Source organism: Heptranchias perlo, chromosome 7 (genome assembly GCF_035084215.1).
Source record: "Heptranchias perlo isolate sHepPer1 chromosome 7, sHepPer1.hap1, whole genome shotgun sequence".
In the NCBI taxonomy this organism is placed as follows: domain Eukaryota; kingdom Metazoa; phylum Chordata; class Chondrichthyes; order Hexanchiformes; family Hexanchidae; genus Heptranchias; species Heptranchias perlo.
The window spans coordinates 63,474,683-63,497,941 of NC_090331.1; the positions used below are offsets into that span (position 1 = coordinate 63,474,683).

Consider the following 23,259-nt stretch of genomic DNA (forward strand, 5'->3'; position numbering starts at 1 on the left):
CCCCGCCCCTCTGTCACTCACTTGCTCTTTGCCCCGCCCCTCTTTCGCTCACTTGTTCTTTGCCCCGCCCCTCTGTCACTCACTTGCTCTTTGCCCCGCCCCTCTGTCACACAATTGCTCTTTGCCCCGCCCCTCTGTCACTCACTTGCTCTTTGCCCCGCCCCTCTGTCACTCACTTGCTCTTTGCCCCGCCCCTCTGTCATACAATTGTTCTTTGCCCCGCCCCTCTGTCATACAATTGCTCTTTGCCCCGCCCCTCTTTCGCTGACTTGCTCTTTGCCCCGCCCCTCTCTCGCTCACTTGCTCTTTGCCCCGCCCCTCTGTCACTCAATTGCTCTTTGCCCCGCCCCTCTCTCGCTCACTTGCTTTTTGCCCCGCCCCTCTGTCACTCACTTGCTGTTTGCCCCGCCCCTCTGTCACTCACTTGCTCTTTGCCCCGCCCCTCTGTCATACAATTGCTCTTTGCCCCTCTTTCGCTGACTTGCTCTTTGCCCCGCCCCTCTGTCACTCACTTGCTCTTTGCCCCGCCCCTCTGTCACTCAATTGCTCTTTGCCCCGCCCCTCTGTCACTCAATTGCTCTTTGCCCCGCCCCTCTGTCACTCAATTGCTCTTTGCCCCGCCCCTCTCGCTCTCCGCTCCAGTTCGACTTCTGCCATCGCATGTGGTCCTCGTTGGCTCTGTGACGTCAGGTGGCTGGGGGTCGGAGGTCAGTGGAAGATGGTGGAAGGATTGGAGCCCGATTGTGTTCGCGTGGTTCGCTGCGGCGGCAGCAAAATCAACTATCGCAGGCCCGTCTTCTCGGCCGACTGCAGGTGAGCGCTGCCCCGGCCCAGACCGAGAGCCGCTTCCGCGAGTGGGGGGGGAGGGGAAGACCCAGATGGGGAGAAGATGTTTCCAGCCACGCGGTGTCTGCAGGCTCCCGGCTCGGGGATCGAGCTGTGGGAATCGGCCTGTTTTCAGTCTGACTCCCGGGAGGAGTGCGGCCGATGGCTCTGATTTGGAGATAGAGTTGGCAAAGGCATGAGAGGCCGAATGGCCGCCTGTCTCTGTCTCTGAGTTCGGGTCTTGTGAGAGCCGCTGGCAGTTGTACATTGTAACTCTTGCACTAGGTTGGGATGGGTTGCTTCAGATGATGTAAGTGGATGCACTCATTTCATGATGGAGCCTGTTCTTTATACCTTATTAGTACTTTGGCGTTTACTACTGACAGATTTCCTCAATTCTAAATTACAAACTAATCTTGTTTATCAGTGTGCATTTATGATTTTCACTTTTATCTGTGAACAATCATTTTGGCCGACTAACTGATTACAGACCAACTTTGGAAACCTCTGGGAGTAGGTCTCTGCTTCCTGTTGTGAATTTTCCCCTCTTAAATCCCCATAAATATCTACACACTTGTTCACTTTCTTCCATGACTGATTAGTTCTTGATTAAACCAGGAATTGATTTTTTTTTATCATTATTGGATTTTTCCAGTTTATTTTGTTGAACAGTTTGCAAATGTTTTGAAATTATACTAGAAAAAGTATAACAGTACACAACACCATTATTGCTATACTCTTCTAGAGCAAACCATCTGCTCAAAAGAGTTGCATGTTCAACCCTGCACTGAGTGCTCCTATACTCTTAATTATATTGTGGAAGTGCTTTAAAACAATTGCACAACTGGGCTCTTTCATTTGTGTAGCTGCTCTAAATTTGCAATTTTACATTTCTGATCATGGATCATTTTTTAAAAAAGAATCTCAAGCAGATCTGAGAAGACTGATATGAGGTAAAATTTCAGCTGGAAGCCATTGTTTTTGGCTGTACCATAAACTGTGCTTCCTTACCACGGAGTTCATCCTGGCTGAATCAGACTTGTTTGTGACTTGTTCGAACCAAAGCTGAGCTTGTAACCCCCGTTCCTATCCCACCACCAAAACTATTAGTTTTTTGAGGATGGAATTAGCAGGGTAGATAAAGGGAAACCAGTGGACGTCGTATATTTGGATTTTCAAAAGGCATTGATAAGATGCCACATAAATGGTTGTTACACAAGATAAAGGCTTATGAGTTTGGGGGTAATATATTAGCATGGATAGAGGATTGGTCAACAGACAGAAAACAGAGAGTAGAGATAAACGGGTCATTTTCAGGCTGGCAGACTGTAACTAGTGGCATGCTGCAAGGATCGGTACTTGGGCCTCAGCTATTTACCATCTACATTAATGGCTTAGATGAAGGGACCGAGTGTAATGTATCCAAGTTTGCTGACGATACAAAGCTAGGTGGGAATGTAAGCTGTGAGGAGGACACAAAGCGTCTGCAAGGGGATAAAGGCAGGTTAAGTGAGTGGGCAAGAAGGTGGCAGATGGCGTATAATGAGGGGAAATGTGAGGTTATTCACTTTGGTAGGAAGAATAGAAAAACAGAATTTTTTTAAATGGTGAGAAACGATTAAATGTTAGTGTTCAGAGAGACTTGGGTGTCCTCGTACAAGAAACACAAAAAGTCAGCATGCAGGTACGGCAAGCAATTAGGAAAGCAAGTGGTTTGTTGGCCTTTATTGCAAGGGGGTTGGAGTACAAAAGTAAGGAAGTCTTACTATAATTGTACAGGGCTTTGGTGAGACCACACCTGGAATACTGTGTACAGTTTTGGTCTCCTTATCTAAGGAAGGATGTACTTGCCTTAGCGGCTAAGGTTCACTAGATTAATTCCTGGGATGAGAGGGTTCTCCTATGAGGTGAGGTTGAGTAGAATGGGCTATACTCTCAGGAGTTTAGAAGAATGAGAGGCGATCTCATTGAAACATATAAGATTATGAGGGGTTTGACAGGGTAGATGCTGAGAGGTTGTTTCCCCTGGCTGGAGAGTCTAGAACTAGAGGGCATAGTTGCAGGAAAAGGGGTCAGCCATTTAGGACTGAGATGAGGAATTTCTTCACTCAGAGGGTTGTGAATCTTTGAAATTCTCCATCCCAGAGGGCTGTGGATGCTTAGTCGTTGAATATATTCAAGGCTGAGATAGACAGGTTTCTGGACTCTAGGAATCAAGGATATGGGATCGGACAGGAAAGTGGAGTTGAGGTCGAAGATCAGCCATGCTCTGATTGAATGGCGGAGCAGGCTCAAGGGGCCATGTGGCCTACTCCTATAGACCATAAGATATAGGAGCAGGAGTAGGCCATTCGGCCCCTCGAGTCTGCTCTGCCATTTAATGAGATCATGGCTGATCTGATTTTTACCTCAACTCTACTTTCCCGCCCTTTCCCCATATCCTTTGACTCCCTTGCTGATCAAAAATTTGTCTAACTCAGCCTTGAATGTATTCAATGACTCAGCCTCCACAGCTTTTTGGGGTAAAGAATTCCAAAGATTCACGACCCTCTGGGAGAAGAAATTCCTCCTCATTTCTGTCTTAAATGGGCGACCCCTTATTCTGAGACTATGCCCCCTAGTTTTAGATTCCCCCACGAGGGGTAACATCCTCTCAGCATTTACCCTATCGAGTCCCCTCAGAATCTTGTATGTTTCAATAAGATCTCCTCCCATTCTTCTAAACTCCAATGAGTATAGACCCAACCTGTTCAATCTTTCCTCATAAGACAACCCTTCCATACCCGGAATCAACCTAGTGAACCTTCTCTGAACTGCCTCCAATGCAAGAAAGTCCTTCCTTAAATAAGGGCACCAGAACTGTATGCAGTACTCCAGGTGTGGTCTCACCAGCACCCCTGCAGTTATAGCATGACTTCCCTGCTTTTATACTCCATCCCCCTAGAAATAAAGGCCAATATTCTGTTTGCCTTCCGGATTACCTGCTGCACCTGAATGTTGACATTTTGTGTTTCATGTACGAGGACACCCAGATCCCTCTGTACCGCAGCATTTTCCATTCAAATAATATTTTGCTTTTTTATTTTTCCTCCCAAAGTGGATGACTTCACATTTTCCCACATTATATTTCCCACATTCCATCTGCCAAATTTTTGCCCATTCGCTTAACCTGTTAATATCCCTTTGCAGACACTTCAGGCCCAATATTAGGAGGGAGGTGGGTTTGCAGCAGGGGGTTACCCACGCGGCCAATAAAATCAGTGGGTTTGGCACGCGATCGTAAGTAAATTGAAGCCACTTACCTTGGCTTCCGGATTTCGTGCTGGAAAGCTGCGCAGCGGGCGGACTGCGCACCTGCATCACAGGCTGTCAGCTGGAGGAGCCTTATTTAAAGGGACAGTCCTCCACTGACTGATGCTGCAGAAAATAGGCAAAATTACAGCATGGAGCAGACCAGGGGGAAGACTGCTCCCATGTTTAATGATGCCTCACTCCAGCTCTTACTGGATGGGGTGAGGAGGAGGAGGGAGATCTTCCACCCGGCGGACAGGAGGAAGTGGTCTGCCTCTGCCACCACAAAGATCTGGCTCCAGCACCACCAACATATCACGCACCTGCATACAGTGCAGGAGGCGCTTCAATGACCTAACCAGGACAGCCGAAGTGAATACTCTTACTCATTCCCCTACACTCCGTCTGCCACATCACCGCCCGCACCACACATCTCCTGCACTGCCAACACTACTCTATCACATCACTCCTCACACCCACTAAACCCTCATCCTCGTCTTACCTGCACTTCCTCGCCTCCCCAGTACTCATCCCACCACTACCACTCAACCCAATCCTCATACAATCTCATGGCCCTGTCTCATACTCACCCTCTCGTGCACCTCTTTCACGGTCAGTCTCACCCCACCTGCCACTACCTGTGCTGCAGCCACAGGGCGTGCATCACGTATGTGTAGTAGGAAGCATAAGGCAAACGTGTCGTGAGCATGAAGGGGATGCACATGGGTGTTTGACGGTTTGTCATGGTTTTTACTTATATTTGATTTCTGATCAACTCACATTACATATTGTCACCGCTACAGCCACATCTTAGCCATTCTTGACTGGCATGTGCAATAAGGCGCTTTCATGAGGTTCTCCATGAACACCCTTGATGCCACCCATTGGGTCACCCTACAGTGGGTGTATGTGTAGTTGCACGACTACTTTGTGCAGGTGCCTGTTGCACAGCACTATTGTATGGCTCCACGTGGCAGAGGTGGACAGCGTGCCTGGCGAGGCTGGTGTTGTTGCTCGTCCTCCAATGGAGTGATGAATGCAGCTATGGAACCCCCCGCCCCCCACAATCCTGACGGTGTGAGGGGGTCCGCAATGTAGGTAAATGTGTTTGGACAGCAGAATTTAGGGTATGATATAATAATTTTGAGTGTGGAGATAACGGTGTGGCAGGCAAAACTTTGTCTGAGGTGACAGAGTGCCCTGCTGCAATGAATGAGGTACTCCCCCCCAACTGTCAAGGAATCCTCTGCATCTCAAAATTGGCTGCTGACTGAAATATGTCTGCAACAACAGGGAGTGTTTCCCACAGCATAGGAAACACACTGAGGAGAGTCCAAAATCACATCCCTGCTAAAATCTCTTTCCAATGAGGTCTGTCAACGACCTCAAGTACCTCCTTAACTATCTAAACTGTCATCCTGCCGGCTTTAATTGCTGGTGGGAGTCCTGCATGCGGGGGCTGCGCGTGCACTGATTCGCATCATTGGGGAACCCGGAAGTGGGCGGGTTGAAGCCGGGCTCCGGACCCACTCCGGGATTCCCCAATTTTAGGAAACCCCCGCCACGAACGCACCTGCTCAGCCATCCTAAAATTGACTCCTTTGTGTCCTCATCGCAACTTGCTTTTCCACCTATCTTTGTATCATCAGCAAATTTGGCCACAAGACACTCTGTTCCTTCATCCAAGTCATTGATATATATTGTAAATAGTTGAGGCCCCAGCACTGATCCCTGCAGCACCCCACTAGTTACAGATTGCCATTTTGAAAATGACCCTTTTATCCCGACTCTTTGTTTTCTGTTAGTTAGCCAATCCTCTCTCCGTGCCAGTACATTACCCCCAACATCATGAGCTCTTATCTTGTGAAGTAATCTTTTATGTGGCACCTTATCGAATGCCTTTTGGAAATCCAAATATACTGCATCTGTTGGTTCCCCTTTATGCACCCTGCCTGTTACTACTTCAAAGAACTCTAATAAATTTGTCTGACATGATTTCCCCTTCATAAAACCACGTTGACTCTCCCTGATTGTATTATGAGTCTCCAAATGTCCTGCTACTATTTCCTTAATAATGGATTCTAGCATTTTCCCAATGACAGATGTTAGGCTAACTGGTCTATAGTGACCTGCTTTCTGTCTCACTCCCTTCTTGAGGGGCTGTATGGCCCATTCATGCTCCCATTTCTTATGTAAGACTACCTATTTCCATCGCTGCAATATTGCCTGCCTCAGCCACACCTCACTGCTCTACCAACAAAGACTTTATCCACTGTTTGTTCATTTCAAGTCTTCAATATCCTCCTTGCTGGCCTTCCACCCACTGTAAAGTCCAACTTGTTCAAAACACAGCCACCCATATCATGGCCTGAACTCAGCGCTGCTTACCTAGCACCCCTGTTCTCGCTGACCCCTACACTGGCTACCAGTTCATATGAACATAAGAAATAGGAGCAGGAATGGGCAATACAACCCCTCGAGCCTGCTGCACCATTCAATAAGTTCATGGCTGATTTTTGACCTCAGCTCCACTTTCCTGCCTGATCCCCATAACCCTTGATTCCCTTAGTATCCAAAAATCTACCAATCTCAATTTTGAATGTACTCAACGTCTGAGCATCCACCGCCCTTTGGATAGAGAATTCCAAAGATTCGCAACCTTCTGAGTGAAGAAACTCCTCCTCATCTCAGTCCTAAATGTCCGACCCCTTATCCTGAGACTATGCCCCCTAGTTCTAGACTCTCCAACCATGGGAAACAGCCTCTCAGCATCTACCCTGTCAAGCACTTTCAGAATTTTATGTTTCAATGAGATCACCTCTCATTCTTCTAAACTCCACAGATTATAGGCCCATTCTACTCAATCTCTCCTCATAGGACAACCCTCTCATTCCAGGAATCAATCTAGTGAACCTTCGTTGCACTGCCTCTAAGGCAAGTATATCCTTCCTTAGGTAAGGAGATCAAAAATATACACTGTAGTCCAGGTGAGGTCCCACCAAAGCCCTGTACAATTGCAGCAACACTTCCTTATTCTTGTACTCTAACCCCCTTGGAATAAAGGCCAAAATACCATTTGCTTTCCTAATTGCTTGCTGTACCTGCATGTTAACTTCCCCCAAAGATTGAATTTAAAATCCTGTTCCTCATCTTCAGATCAGTCCAAGGTTTCTCGATGGGCTGAATGGCCTCCTTCAATGCTGTAACCATTCTATGATTCACCCTATCTTCTTCCAGCCTTCTATCCCCTCTTGCACCCTTTGGTTCTTCACTTTTGTGCATCCCTTTCTCTCTCCGCCACACTATTGGTGGCTGGTGGATGCCACCTGGGTCCTACTGTGGAATTTTCTCTCTCAACCCTTCTGCCTCTATGCTTCTACACTCTACAGTCACCTCTGCTAGCTCTCCCACCAAGTTTTGGCATCCATCCCTTTTACCAATTTTTTCCCCCTCTTTCAAATGCTGTATGACATTTTCTACATTAAAGGTGCTATATAAATGCAAATTATTAAATACACAACAAAACTACACTTTTATTAATGACTTAAATGACGATGGAGAGCCACATATCCAAGTTTGTCGATGACACAGAGGTAGGCAGCAGTGTAGATGGAAGCATAAAATTACAGAGAGATATTAATAGATTAAGAGAATGGGCAAAACTGGGAAATGGATTTCATTGTAGGCAAATGTGAGGTCATCCACTGGGGACCTAAAAAGGATAGATCGGAGTACTTTCTAAATGGTGAAAAGCTCAAAACAGTGGATGTCCAAAGAGACTTAGGGGGTCCATGTACATACATCATTAAAATGTCATGGACAGGTACAGAAAATAATCAAAAAGGCTAATGGAATGCTGGCCTTTATATCTGGAGGACAAAATACAAGGGGGTAGAAGTTATCCTACACTTATACAAAGCCCTGGTTGGACCACACCTGGAGTACTGTGTTCAGTTCTGGGCACTGCACCTTAGGAAGGATATATTGGCCTTGGAAGGGAGTGCAGTGTAGCTTTACTAGAATGATACCTGTACTCCGAGTTAATTACGAGGAGAGATTACACAAACTAGGATTGTATTCCCTGGAATTTAGAAGATTGTGGGGTGATTTGATCGAAGTTATCAAGATATTAAGGGGGACTGATAGGGTAGATATTTCCGCTGGTTGGGGAGTCTAGGACTACGGGACATAGCCTAAAAATTAGAGCCAGGACTTTCAGGAGTGAAGTAAGGAAACACTTCTACAGGCAAAGGGTGGTAAAAGTTTGGAACTCTCTTCTGCAAATGGCAGTTGTTTCTAGCTCAGTTGTTAATTGTGATTGATAGATTTTTGTTAACCAAAGGTATTAAGGGATATGGGTTAAGGCAGATATATGGAGTTAGGTCACAGATCAGCCATGATCTCATTGAATGACGGAACAGGCTCGAGGGGCTAAATTGCCTACTCCTGTTCCGATGTACAACATTTTTATGTATTCTGTGTAACATATTATTTGTTTGTTACAGTAACATTTTAATAATTATTATGGACCTTTAATTTTCTTTTTTATTAGTAGTGTGTGGTAATTGCCTATTTTCCTTACTAGTTTAGTAGCCTTATTCAGGGTAAGACACACGTGTATGTGTGTGTGCGTGTATATGGGTCCTAGACATGGATATGAAAAGGACAAAATAGAGGAGCTGAATGGAGCTTGCTTTTCTGCACTATTTTAGATTCTTGTTTTTTTTCCTTCCTTTTTAAAATATTACTTGCAAACTGAATCCAATGTTTTTCAGATATTTGCTTTGTGCATCAGGGGATCTTGTGAAAGTGTACAGTACAGCCACGGAGGAATGTGTGCATGTCCTGCGAGGACATAAGAACCTGGTCACAGGTATTCAACTGAATCCCAAAAATCATTTGCAGGTAAGAATTTTTTTTTGCATTTAATCTTTGGTTATAACACAGTGAAACATATTTCGTTTATAGTATACAGTGTGCAGTATATATAGTACATCACAAACAGTAGCAGGTGAGCTTTGTTAATTCGCTTGAGTTGTGGATGACCCTGAAGACTGATTCAATATATTCGCCATGGTGCTGTGCCTGCCTGCAAATGAAACACATCCTAACTGACTGCCCTAACTTGGCCAGAGTTCCATAGCCACTCACAACCCTAGTAAACCTTCTACCCAACCAAAGACACAAGACAAATTTTGAGGTGATATGTAAGTTTTATTTTCCTGTGGTCAAAAAATACAAATGCAACAAAAATAACCTAGGATAAAGATCTGGAGCAAACCCTATCTGATGACATTTGGGATTCCATATGTGAAGCAATGTCCATGGTCTCAATCTCAAATAAGATAAAGAAGTGTAAATTAAGAAAGATGTGCCTCATCACTTCCCAGTTGATTGAGATAATGATGTAATCAAACAGGTTTATTTGAAACGGATTATCTTCAGCCAATTTGATCTTTTTTGAAACTTATTTGTGGTGATCAAATAGGTGATTGTTTTAAATTGCTGGCCTCATATAAACCGTTTCCCTTAAACAAAGATCTTGAAAAAATGCAATAAAACTGAAAATGCCGGAAAAGCTCAGCAAGTGAGGCAGCATCTGCGGAGAAAGAAACAGAGTTAATGTTTCAGGTCGAAGACCTTTCATCAGAACTGGAAAATGTTAGTGTTAAAGTTTTTAAGCAAGTACAGAGCCGAGGAAAGGGGGGGGTGGGGAGGGGATGAAAGAACAAACTCGAAGGTCTGTGATACGGTAGAAGGCAAGAGTGATTAACTGACAAAAGGGATGATGGTGCAAGGCAAGAGGGATAGTAATGGGACAAGTTAAGAAACAAAAGATCGGTCTATAGTAGCTGTGACTGGCAACAGCCGAACCATTACCAGCACTCGCTGTCTGAAAAAATGGGAGCAGTGTTTATGATCTGAAGTTATTGAAATCGATGTTGAGTCCAGAAGGTTGTAAAGTGCCTAAACGAAAGTTGAGGTGCTATTCCTCAAACGCAGTGAATTATCTCTAGGAGAGACATCATACCTGTGGGCTCTGATTTGACATTTTAAGCATTTTTAGCACAGCGGCACTCATAATGCAGCTCAGACATCATTTGTGCTTCACCTCCCCTTCACATGTGGGCTTCAAAAGTTTTGCTGCATCTAGCCTCGGTTAACAACCTGTCCAGCAATAGGTGTTTAACCAAGGTGGGATTTCTTTTCCTCCTCTTGCTCTCCAAGGGCAGGGTGATCCCAGCTTTCATACAACAAGTGAAAGTCCCTACTAAAAATAGAACCAGTACAGCTATTGGGCCTGTAGTTCTTTTTCTTCTTTTCACATAGGAAAGTGCCCAGCCTCCTGATAGTGTTGTGAGCCTAAACAATGGCCTTCATTTAGTTCAAATCTACAAAGTTTAAGTAAGCACAAAACTTACACAGTATATACCTTTTGTGGAGATTAACTGCAGTGACTTTTAAAATTGCTACTGATGCTTCGGTTATGTGTTCACAGCTGTACTCTACCTCATTGGATGGCACTATTAAACTTTGGGACTTCACGGATGGAATCTTAATAAAAGTAAGTGTTGCCGTACTCTGGAACATAGACTAAAGAATCATGGTTTTTTTTAAAGTAAAAATGTGTGGTAACTTTTTCTATTCCCTCCATAGACTTTTATAGTGGATTTTAAACTGCTTGCCCTATACACGTCTGCTGCTGATGAAAAGTCCATCTTTGCTATAGTTCCAAAAGATAATAATGAATCTTCAGGTAAAAATAAGTTTGCAAATTAGTTCTGAAACCTAATTTAGTAAAGGTCACCCTTTGCCAACATTACATTTTATGTGCAGCTAAAAATAGAAGAGAGTACAAACATATAAGGCCCCTAAAAACTGATTTAAATCTTAATATAATGTAGCTTATATGCTTTGGTGTTCATTGCTCTGTTCTGTAAAATAACGTGGTCACTATGCATTGGTCAAACTTTCCCTCTATTTTGTAGCTGATTTCTTATAGAAGTTTAGAATGTACACGAAGCCTGTTTTTAGCTTTGAACCTCTTAACCTGCATGTAATTATTATTAATTTAACTACCAACTTAAACTACATTTTTTTTCTTTGATCAAGTATGATATTCGATTTTAGATTTTGATTGGTTTCAAATTGTCTTTTTTTATTTTTGGTAGTCATTGGGATGTTTTTATAAGCAAGCATTTATGGCATGTAAAATAAAATTGGAAGGTTCCCCTTAAATATTGTAGTTGCTAATGTCTGAATTATACACTTGCTTTGCAATCTGTTTTGATCTCCAGAGATTTTTCAGTTGGTGTCCATCAATCTGCCCAAGTCAACTGCCCAAGAAGTTGAAGCAAAAGACTTGACTGTCATTTTGGATGATGTATGTCAGTCACCAAAATCAATAGCCTTTGGCAGAGAGGTAGGACTCTTTAATTGTCCAGCTTCAAAAAAAATCATCCTGTCTATAAATTTTATTTAAAACTTTCTTCCTCAAAATTCTTCAAATAATTATGAATATGTAATACAATTTACGACTAAGTCACATTGATCAGCGAGTAGTGTTTCTACATTTAATTGGAAAGTACTTCTCTACATAATTTTAATTTAAGTGGTAAAGGAAGTGCAAGTATAATTTATGTTGCATTTGTTTACTCCAGAGTTGCTCAATCACAAGTGATTCTGTACAGAAATAAAGTTTCATCCAATAAAAGATTAACTTGCAGGTGACCTACAAAACAATAGTTTCTGTGAAAAAAAAAAGTTCTGTAAGAGTTACATTGTATAAAACAGCTGTGTTACTGGCAGTTCATGTAACTGACAGTAAGTCTGAACAAAAGTTATTTGGATATATAATGAGCAAGTTAACCTTTTTAATGAATAAATTATGTGAAGAAAATATCAATCATACAGCTCTAAACTAATTATGCATAATTGCTTTAAGGTAAATTTAAATTATTTTGTAGTTCATCTGAATGTAAAATGCAGTTGCTTTATATGTTACCTTTTTTTTTAAAAAAAGCTGAATTTTATTTTCAATTGTATTAGGGTGAATACGTTGCTTCGGTTAAAGCTCTCGAGCTGCGTGTGTTTTTCTTCAAAAAGAAAAAGTATTACAGGTAATCTTTGGTTGGGATTTTACTTTGATGGTTTTCTCTGCAACCATTCTATTTTCATCATGTCAGACTAACCCACAAAGCAATGTGCTTACAATCTCGGAAACTGAGTAATAATCCTGCTTTATTTTATATTTTAAGGTTTCCTTTGAGTATCAAAAATCAGAAAGGATCTAATAATGTATTCACCTGTGTAGCCTGTCATCCAAAGGAGGACTGTATAGCAACGGGCCACAAAGATGGCAAAATCCGGCTCTGGTATGATATTCTGTCATCTTATTTCTGGAGTTTGAGTTCATTCATCTTGTAACTAGTTTTATTTGGTTTCCACTGTGGGGGGAAGCTTTCCTCTATATATAAAGAAATCATAAACCCATTTACCATTTTGTTGCATGCAGCACACAGAGGAATTCTTCCCTGCCCTATCCCCTTGTGCATCAACAAAAGTACATGTAAAAAAAAATAATTTAAAATGGGTGTGATGTTTTGTGAGCTTGGTCTTGTCAAATAATTTATTACTGTGGGATTTTATTGACCAGCTAAGAACTTGGGATGTCTGTAAGTTGGTATGTGCTCTTTGTTTAACCTGAAAACTTTAGGTTTTGGTCCTTATGAATAGTGTCAGATGATATTGAAGTTGAAATCCTTGTAAATACGACTAATCTTTTCTTCTCTTCCCTCGCGTCTTATTTTAACTTGGAAAGCACCTTAAAGAAATACTTTAAACTAAGGTTCTAAAACAACCTTAAGAATTCATTCAAACTCTTCTCTCCCCCCATATTTTTACGGTTTACAAACCTGATACAAATATTTCACAGTACCTCATTACTTTGTAAATGCTGGAATGCAGAGTGCATGGTTACAAAAATCAGTTTGCAGTGAAAATTCTATGTAAAAAGTTATTTTTTACAATTTTGTTTTAAAGTAGACATAGTCAACACTAAAAGCTACAAAGGTCTCTATAGTAAAAAGATGCTCCATTACTTCCAATAAAAAAAGGAATGCTAGGGGGCTAAGATATCTAAGCATTAAAATGACATGACTCACTGTCCAAACTTAGAAACCGTGATTCCAGACATGAAGCTGGGGTCGGCCATTTAGGACCAAGATGAGGAAAAATGTCTTCACTCAGAGGATTGTGAATCTTTGGAATTCTCTACCCCAGAGGGCTGTGGATGCTAAGTCATTGAATATGTTCAAGACTGAGATCGATGGATATTTGGACACTAAGGGAATCAAGGGATATGGGGACATGGCGGGAAAGTAGAGTTGAGGTAGAAGATCTCATGATCTTATTAAATCATAAGGCTCAAGGGGCCTTATGACCTGCCCCTGCTCCTATTTCTTACGTTAAACTAGAAACAGCATCTCATACGTCTTAACATGAAAAATATCATAAATAATTAAAAGGAAAATACAGGAGTGTTTTTTAAGTCTGCAATCTTGACTCAGATCAAATAATTCAGTGCAGACTGGAAATCTAACCTGGGACGTTCTTGTCTATATAACGTACCATAAAGGCAGTGTGCCTTTACCTACTGGTCATTAGGGCAGCTCCATGTATAAAAAAAACTTTTAACTAAAATGGGCTGCAATACTATTGTAGTGAATGAAGAATAACCAAGACGTTTTTAAAACTCTCTCACAACCATATTATGAAACTGTTTTTATGGAAAACTATGTCAATATTTGGTGGTGCACTGTTACCACACACTGAACTAATCCTGTTTCAAAATGTCGTCGAAAGTTTTCGATTGTCATTGTCTGGTATGAAAGCTTAACTGAAGGGAAAATGGAATTTTGGCTTTCGAAACACCAAGGGAAGTCTCTAGACCTCACTTGAACCTGTATTATAATTCATAGGAGGAACTTCAATCATAGAAAGGAATACACGTACTCAGCACAGCACTGGCACCACGATGCAGTCAATGATCTGATCTTCTCAACAGAAGGTAGGGGAAAAACACAGTTTGATTTCTGACCTGACTTTCCCTGGAGTAGGACACATCATGTTATCTTTTTACATTATTATAGTTCAAGGCAAGTTTTTGAAGTTTTAATTTTTTTTAGTTCATATACAAAATAAATAATGTATTATTTGCAGGTGGCACTTTTAACACCATCAATAAAAAACAGATGGGGTATCAAATAAGAGTTTGTGTTTGAAAACTGAAATGAATTTGGTGCAGCATTTAGAATGGCAGACAGAACTGGAGACACTGCTGTGCTGTTACTACGATTTTCTCAAACCATCAGCAGATACTTCCATGAAAATCTTGTATGTTTTTACCAGTGAAGATTGTTGCATACTTCTGAACTCAAATATAAATGGGTATTATCTAGCCTCAGTGGATGATGCAACAGTCTAATTAAAATCTCATTTAAACAGATGACATAACATGACTACATTTGTGCTCATTTAAAGCTAATATTTTGTGTTTGTGTATGTTTTAATAGAATTTATAGTGTGTCCCACAATGAGTTATAATTTGCCGCCTTGTATAATCCTGCTGGTATTGTGGCAGAAATTGCACACTCTCATCATCTTACCAGTTTGAATACAAAGACATTCTCGGCAGGTGGCGACGGAACAATGAATAGTGGCGAGTTCATCTGGGGGATAAGGGGAAAAGTTCTTGTTCTTGTTCTGGTGAGATAATGGCACTTTTGGTGACCTGCCTGCTTGCCTTGAATTACATCATTTTTTTTGAGGGGGCAGGAGGAAAGAGAAAACTGCAGACTATAAGGAAGGGTTTGGATTTTTTTCTCTAGTTTGCAAAGAGGTTTTTATTTAGGTTGGGACAGTTTGTTGCCTTGAGATTTTACAATGACAGCTATTTATGAAAGGCTGTGGGGAAAAAAATGGTCTCAGCTGATTTTTTTCTGTTGCTTTTATTTTTTAACAGGCACTAATTTGTTGTCTGGTGGAGTAGAGTCTGTGCTGGTTCAGTGGCGATATGGATCCGAAACAAAGAAAGACTTCCTTCCTCGCCTTGGGGCTGCCATTGAACATATCGCAACCTCGCCTGATGGGGTCTTGCATTGTACATCTCACAGTGATAATAGTAAGGGTTAAAAATTTCTGTAGGAGCCTCTGTGTTTTAGAAGAAAACTTAAGACTTTATATTATGCCTTTATATTACTTATAACATTGCCCAACGAACTTTAGAATTTCACACGCCCTTCACTTTACTAGCTTTTAAAATGTTAGCACCAACATTTGATGTGCAGAGTTCCTGTTTGTTCAGTTGGATAAAGGTTTGTTCATCTAACTGACATTACTTTTTACTAGTTGGTTTTATTAGTACACTTCTATCACATAACTGTGATTACGCTAAGTGCTTTGGGACACCAGGATGTGATATGGTGCTGTATAATTGTAAACTTTTTATTACTGGATGTAACAGTGCACTTCATTTATAATCCATCTGTATAAGTGCTTCAAACTAGGTCACTTTCCTTTTAAAGTTAAACATCATTTGTAGTCTTCTGCCTCATGTTAATCTAACCGGTCAGATAAATAGATTTTTGAACCTCCTATGCAAATTGAGGTTCATTTGAAGAGTAGATTAACTCTGGGACTTCGGGTGTGCAAAGCTGAATTTTGAATGCTAGTCCGCAACAAGAAAGCTTTTGCACGTTTTACAACTACCAGTAGAGCAATGTAAATGCTTCTGGATTAGAAAGAAGAAGTCAAGTCACTGAAATCATTACATAATCTGGGTCTCAACATCCAAATTCCCACCACCTCCTTGATGATACCTTCCTGTTTATGTTTTAACAGAAAGCATTAAAAAATGGTCACCTGAATGCTACTGTCCTCCTATAGTTGCTTTAACTTTAATGTGTGGTGTTTTTTTCTCCAGTTTAACTACCCAGGACAGTGCCAGTCATTTTTGAACTACATAAATGTGGCTCTGAGCATAAACAGTGTAAGAGACACAGTTTTGTGATTATATATCATTAATGTATGGGTAGAAAAGTTAGTAGAATATGTACCTTCACAAACTGGTGGAAAACTGACTCCTTTTCAACTTCTGTCAATAACATTTTAAGTGCTTGAATTCTGTCACTCATTCTGTATCTGGTGCGTTCCTGGCGGGGGGGCTCCAAAAATCGGAGAATCCCGGAGCTGGACCGAACCCGCGCACTTCCGGGTTCCCCACTGACGCGCCGGCGTGCGCGCGCAGCCCCCGCTGGTGGGAATCCCGCAGGCAATTAAAGCCAGCGGGATGCCACTTGACAATATTTATTTAGGTATTTCAGGTCATTAACTGACCTGATTAAGGGATTATGTGAGGAGGGGTGGGATTTTAGAGCAAACTGGGACTGTTTCCCATACTGGGGGAAACACTCCCAGGTCAAATGGACGTGTTGCAGCTGTCAGCCTGTGGCTGCAAAGGTCCATTTGACAGGTGGTGGTGGGGGGAGACCCTCACCCATTGCAGGAGGCCACTCTGTCACTTGGGACAAAGTTTGGCCTCCACCACCCTCCTCCTGACAGTCAAAGTCACCAACCTGCACACTTACCCCGGGGTCCAGAGACATGTACCTACCTTGCGGACCCCCTCAGATGTACATCTTGCGGATGGGGGCCGCCGTAGCTGCAGTCATGACCTCCTCGGAGGGCGAACAGCATCACCAGCCTCGACATCCATGCCGTCCACCTCTGACACGTGGAGCTCCATAACAGAGTGCTGTGACACATCCACCTGTACAGCAGGAGGGAGGGCTACCACAGAGAGAGATGCGTCGCAGAGGGCACTACCCTCGCCACAGGGTCCACGGACCGAGGCTCAGCCTCCTGGACCTCTCTGAGCAGCAGTGCACACGGAGGCTCAGAGTCACTTGACATGTAGTCGTGGACATCTGCAGCCTCTTTCATGCCGAGCTGCTCCTGGCTGGCCCGAGCACCATCTTCTTACCTGTCGCTGTCAAAGTCACCACTGCCCTCAACTTCTCCTCCGCATCCTTCCAGGGTGCCACCGGGGACATCGCCGATGTCTCTCAGTCGTCTGCACAAAAGAGCCCTGCAAATACACCTACACCCACTCTGCAGTGACACAATGGGTGGCATCAGTTGTGGGTCCTCATAGTGATCCTCAGGAGAGAGCATTATTGCACAAACCAGACAGGATTCGCGAAGACATGGCAGTAGTGGTGCCAATATAATATGTAATGTGAGTTGGTCAGAAATTCAATATAAGTAACACCCATGACAAACCCTCAAGCACCCTTGTGCATCCCCTTCATGCTCACGACACGTTTGCCTTACGCTGCCTACTGCACATATGTGATGCATGCCCTGTGGCTGCAGCACAGGTAGTGGCAGGTTGAGTGAGGCTGGCCGTGAAAGAGATGCTCAAGAGGGTGAGTATGAGATAGAGCCATGAGATTGTATGAGGATTGGGTTGAGTGGTAGTGGCGGGATGAGTACTGGCGAGGTGAGTAGGTGCAGGTAAGATGAGGATGAGGTTTGAGTGGTATGAGGGGTGATGTGACAGAGTAGTGTTGGCAGTGCTGAAGAAGATGTGGGGTGGGGGCAGTGATGTGGCAGACGGAGTGTAGAGGAATGAGTAAGTGTACTCACTTTGGCTGACCTACTGAGGTCATTGGAGAGCCTCCTGCACTGTATGCAGGTGGGCGATATGTTGGTTGCGCTGGTGACCTCTGCCACCTCGAGCCAGGCCTTCCTGGTGGCAGAGGCAGGCCGCTTCCTCCCACACGCCGGGAGGAAGATCTCTGTCCTCCCCCCTCCTCCTCACCCCAAGTATTGATACCTGGAGTGAGGCATCATTAAACAGGGAGCAGCCTTTCCCCTGGGCTGCTCCATGCAGTAATTTTTGCTATTTGTTGCAGCATCTGTCAGTGGAGGACTGCCCCTTTAAATAGAGCTCCTCCAGCTGACAGACCTTACTGCGCATACGCAGCCCGCCTGACGCGCAGATCAGCAGTGGGGAACCTGGAGGAGAAGGTAAGTGGATCCAATTAGTGGATTGGATGCTACAATCGCGCGGGAAGCTGACTAATTTCACGCGCCCGATAGTCCCCCCGCCGAGAACCCGCAGCCCTGCTAACATCGGGCCCCAGGACTTTTTGTTCATGCTTTAATGTCTCCTAATTTGGCGATTCATATAGTGTTTCTCTTGTAATCTTGTTTATTTTGATTTTTCTTTCAGAAATAATAACCATCGAAAGCAATCTGAACATTTCCACTATAATTCAGGGTTTGGTTAAAGGTATTTATCTGGATGAGATTTATTTGGGTGAGATCTTTGTATTGTAAATTCATTGGCACTTGATTGTTGGTTTTCTACTTTTCGTTTTGGTCCTTTTCCAGGTCAGATGGTTAAGACTGGTTTAATGGTTGATCCAAGAAGCAAAGCTCTGGTTCTAAATGGGAAACCAGGACATTTGCAGTTTTATTCGCTTCAGAGTGACAAGCAGTTATACAATGTAAGTGCATGCAACTATTTCGGTTTTCTTTAAACATGCTGCCACATGTTAAGTGAAATTTGTTACAGTAGCCTCACCTGTCCTGTATATATAAATTTAATGTAAGAAAATCCCATGGTTTTGTTTCCTGACATGCTGTTTGTAGGTTTTGCTGTGAAAAATGGCTGTTGTTTACATATCAAGTCACTATTTCAAAGTAATTCTTTTGTGTGATGCATTTTAGACCTTTTTAAGGGACATGATATGGTGACAATGGCCCCGATATTCCTTTATGGGGAGGCGGAAAACGGCCAAAGAACCCTTTGAGGCTGGGGACGTTGAGGTCCTGCTGAATTTAACGGCAGGACCTCGTTATCATTTTTTTTCTTTCATTTCCCACCCAGCAGCCAGCCAAATTGACGAGGGAGGAGGGATGAGGAGGGGGAAGGTCGACATTCGGCGGGTGGGGGGGTGATGGGATCGGCAAAGGGGAGGCCAGAGGCTTCCTTGAGGGTCCACGGGGAGCACTCCTGCTCCTCCTGACCCACAAGGAGTGCTGTAAAAGGCACCCCAGGGAAACCTGCATAGCAACTGTAACATATAAATCGAGCTCCCAAATGCACAGTCGGTGCCCGATTTAAATATGATAATGAAGTGTCACTCGAACGCCACGAAACCCACCACCTCCGTTAAAAACAGCAACGTGGCGAGTTGGGATTACATTCCCTGTATTTTTTCATTTTTACCCCCCAACCCTCCTGCCCGTCGGGGGGTTAATATCAAGGCCAATATTCCAAGTCTTATTTTTAAGTCAAACAATGATATTGTCAAGTTTATGATTTGTTCATAAAAGTCTGTGTTTTGAAGCAGAAACTGCATTATATACTGTGTATTGTTTGCATATACTTTGTGTAGGGATCGTAGGTTTAGAGCAGTACACATTGGGCTAAAATATGAATGTAGCTTATGACATCAAGCTTTGTTGTTTTTTCATTGGTGCTTTATGTTGAAGGTTTTGAGCTGTGCATAAATATAATGCTCAGATTTTATAGGAGTAATAAGTTACAGTATTCACAGCAATTTAAGATTCACTTTAACACGTAGCGTCAAGTCACCTTTGATTAGACTCAGAATATAAACTAGCTCGTGGGTATTCACTAACCTTTGGTCAAGAGCCACAATCCCAAATGGTTACTCAAGAACTGCTCATTGTGACCAGAATTTTGATAAAGCATAGTTGATGGGGTTTGCATGGTGTTTTAGATTGTCATCCGGATTTATACATGAGTCCTTTTTCAAAAATTGGCACAAAAGTATTTTGCATCCTCTCTTTCAAATGCTTCGAATAACTGATTTTCTTCTTTAAGCAATCAAGTTGCATGTTCTGGTAACTATAAGAAGTACTTTTAGCCAAATGCCCATCAGAAATCACCTGAAGAGATGGTTTCACATTTGAGAAGAATAGACGTTGGCTAAAGTATAAAAGCAGTTGGTGCAAAGACCTGACAAAAATAAGGTTTTTAAGTTAAAACAAACTCTGTTCAAAATATCCTGAAATATGACACTTTCTCATTTTCTTGATCTTTCTTTTTTCCTTTGTTTATTCTGCCCTCATCACTTTTTTCTTCTTGCTTCACAGCTGACTTGTGCCCCTAGCCTTCTGCTTTCTCTCACTGGAGCCCCTATAGTTTTAGTAAGGACTTTCAATGGCACTATGAACGCTGGGAAAGTTTTACCTCCATAGAGTTATTATGCCTCTTCCCAACAAAAGGTAAACGGAAGAATACCATGAATCTAGGATTTATCAACGCAGTGAAGGCAATTGACCACAGTCTCCTGTGGGGAAAATTTGTATCCCTGCCGTTGGGGCCGGATACTGCCAATGGCGCAACAAACTAATTGGCCTATGAACTAAATAATGAGTACCCATGTACTGCTTAATGAACACATTATTTCTTGATAAATGAGCAATAATTACCTCACAGTCGGTAATCCTTTAGCGTAAATATCGCACATTAGTGTCACAGAGAACACTGGCAGTCTGTATCCACACTAAAAACTGTACTCGTTCCCCCAAAAATGGCATTTTTTTATATTAAAAAAAGCTAAAACATTGGAAGTACCTCAGTGCAATAATCTGGACTTGATATTCAGATGACTGTTATAATTCCTTTTATGACTTCACATTTTCTGAACACTACTTTAGATCATTCTCTCTATCCTATGCCATTTGCTAGGACTTATTTTTGGTATGTAGGTATAGTTCACAAAATTAAGATACTGGTATTGTGCTGAACAAAATAATTTGAATGTGCCATGCAAACTTGTATCATTTAAGTAACTTGCTCAGTAAGTTCCAAATTATTCTGTTAGTTCAAAATAGTTTCAAAACATGTCTTTCTAACCTTGCCAATCAAAAGCAAAATCATTTTAGAAATAGTTTTGATCCAGCATTGTAACTTAGCTCCTTTAGAGCTCATTGTGTGATGCTGGTTTAACAATCAAATCTGTGTTCCATATGCTTCTAAAATTAGGTTAAATGCTTTAGTAGATTGGTGCATTTCAAAGGGCTCTCCAGTGTTAACATGCAGTATTCCTAGGCACTTTCTAAAAATAAAAGTATTAGCAGTGATAATGTATTACAATTAAGTATAACTAAATTAATTTTGTTTTGCTTTATTTCACAGCTGGACATAGTGCAACGGGAATATATCCACCAATCAGGACTAAACCAGGCTGAAGTGGTCAAGGCAGTCTTTGACTTTCGAGGTACATGGTTAGTAACTGTGGAAGAAAGGAAGGACAAAGCAACTGAACTTGAGCTGCAGATGAAATTTTGGGCCTATGATGAGGAGAAGCAGAGGTGAGATTTCCCAATACAGTGTACAGAACTGAAATACAGTTACTGACCTATTTTTGAATAATGTGTAAATGTAGCTACTGAAACTGGATTTCGAACAATGGATCTCTTGTACTTTTTAGGTAAAATATTTTAAATTACGCAAGTGTTTTACTGACTTTCTAAAGTTTTACCAGAGCAGTTGAATATAAATGTCAAATATTTCTTACAATGCTAAAGCTATATGAATCACTTGTTACCTTTTTTCATAGTAGGCCAAAAGTAGACAGTGAAACTTTGTGTACCATAGAGGTTGCTGATTGGTTTTAGAGTTTGTTGTTCTAGTAACAGTGGCATTATTTATGTAATCCTATTCATCCTGTATAGTTTAGCAGTAAATTGGAGGGCTGTATTTTGGACTGTTGTGTGGAGATTCATAATTTATAAGCACCTATTCAATGGACATTAATTTAAAATCCAAACTATAAAATATGATGGAGGGATTTTTTTTTGACAGTTGCTCTCATAATCTAGCACTATAGAAAGAAACTTGTTTGAGCAATTGCTGGAGATGAAGTAGTCTGAAGGTGCTCCTTCATTAATTCCAATGAAGTCACTGGAGTCAAGAATGCTATAGCTGGCCTTTACATGTGTTATTTCATTCTAGTGAAAGTAGAAGTGATATATTAATACGAGATTGAAAGTAGTATTAATATCCACAGAATATCTTTCATAAGGAAGCATTGAAGTAAAATGAGATGCATCAAATCTGATTTGTCGTGTAATTTGTATTTCATTAATAGGAATTATTTCTTTCCTTCTGATAGTTTTGTCCTTAATACCACAATAAATACACCACATGAGAGCCACATTTCAGCCCTTTGCTTCCAAAACTTGAATGTTTCCAGAAGTGGTCCGCCTACTTTGATAACGGCTGGCTTGGACTGCCGGTTTAAAGTCTGGATTCTAGGGGATGACTCAGATATATACAGTAAGTACGTTGCCATTTATAAGCAGGCCTTCTAGGAAACTCTATTCATTTTTGTAAATTTTAAACTTTGAACAGTATACTGCATTGACAATTCAAGGGAAACCGAATCACCATGTAAATCCTCAAAGATGCAAAGGGGTGAGTTAGTGTCTATTTTCTCTCTTGTGTCTCCTTTTTTTAAGCTTTAAAACAGTTGATTCAAGGTATCTAGAAATAGGTATTTCCTGTTTGATTGGTATTGTTAGTTTTGTTGTCATGACATTGGGAATGGAGGCAGAAGGCAATAAATCTTGATGTTGTAAATGAGAACAATGGATTTTAAACACTGCTGGTTTTAGTGAGTTGCTCGGATTCTGGCCCACAGTGTTGATGAAGGGGGAGTTTTATGCAAATATTTGTTCCTAGGCTGCCTTTGACCAACTGTTTTAAAATCTAAAACACATGTGTAAAACAGAACTAAGTGTAAAGCTGGTCTTCCTTTTATATATAATTCATATAAACAGTTATCTTTAAGTGTGTGGATCTGTAATAAGCAGTGTATAAAGTTGATTTCCTTGAGTGACTATAGTCTATGAAATTATTTATCTGAATGCAGTAGTAAACTTCTAGCAAGTGGTACAACAGTTGTACATTTTGATAATTATTATAACCTGCATGCTTACCTTATTTAAAGTGACCTGTAAGGAATAATGTTCAGCATTACAATTGCTTGTAAAAAACATATTTGGATAGGTTTTGGTCATTTTAACAACCTAAGAACA

General features: G+C 41.8%; 1 protein-coding gene across 1 annotated transcript in view; it reads left to right on the forward strand.

Annotated features, from left to right (window-relative positions):
- Window positions 1–679: 679 nt before the first annotated feature.
- The window catches only part of wdr75 (WD repeat domain 75), a 30,650-nt gene continuing 8,070 nt past the window's right edge, over window positions 680–23,259 (forward strand). Inside the window, exons 1-13 of the mRNA XM_067987708.1 lie at window positions 680–813; window positions 8,892–9,021; window positions 10,616–10,681; window positions 10,774–10,873; window positions 11,415–11,539; window positions 12,166–12,236; window positions 12,375–12,491; window positions 14,097–14,185; window positions 15,140–15,298; window positions 18,413–18,472; window positions 18,574–18,689; window positions 21,356–21,531; window positions 22,335–22,498. Of these exons, the coding sequence (XP_067843809.1) occupies window positions 719–813; window positions 8,892–9,021; window positions 10,616–10,681; window positions 10,774–10,873; window positions 11,415–11,539; window positions 12,166–12,236; window positions 12,375–12,491; window positions 14,097–14,185; window positions 15,140–15,298; window positions 18,413–18,472; window positions 18,574–18,689; window positions 21,356–21,531; window positions 22,335–22,498 (1,468 nt within the window). The 5' untranslated portion in view covers window positions 680–718. The remainder of the gene's footprint in view (window positions 814–8,891; window positions 9,022–10,615; window positions 10,682–10,773; window positions 10,874–11,414; window positions 11,540–12,165; window positions 12,237–12,374; window positions 12,492–14,096; window positions 14,186–15,139; window positions 15,299–18,412; window positions 18,473–18,573; window positions 18,690–21,355; window positions 21,532–22,334; window positions 22,499–23,259) is intronic.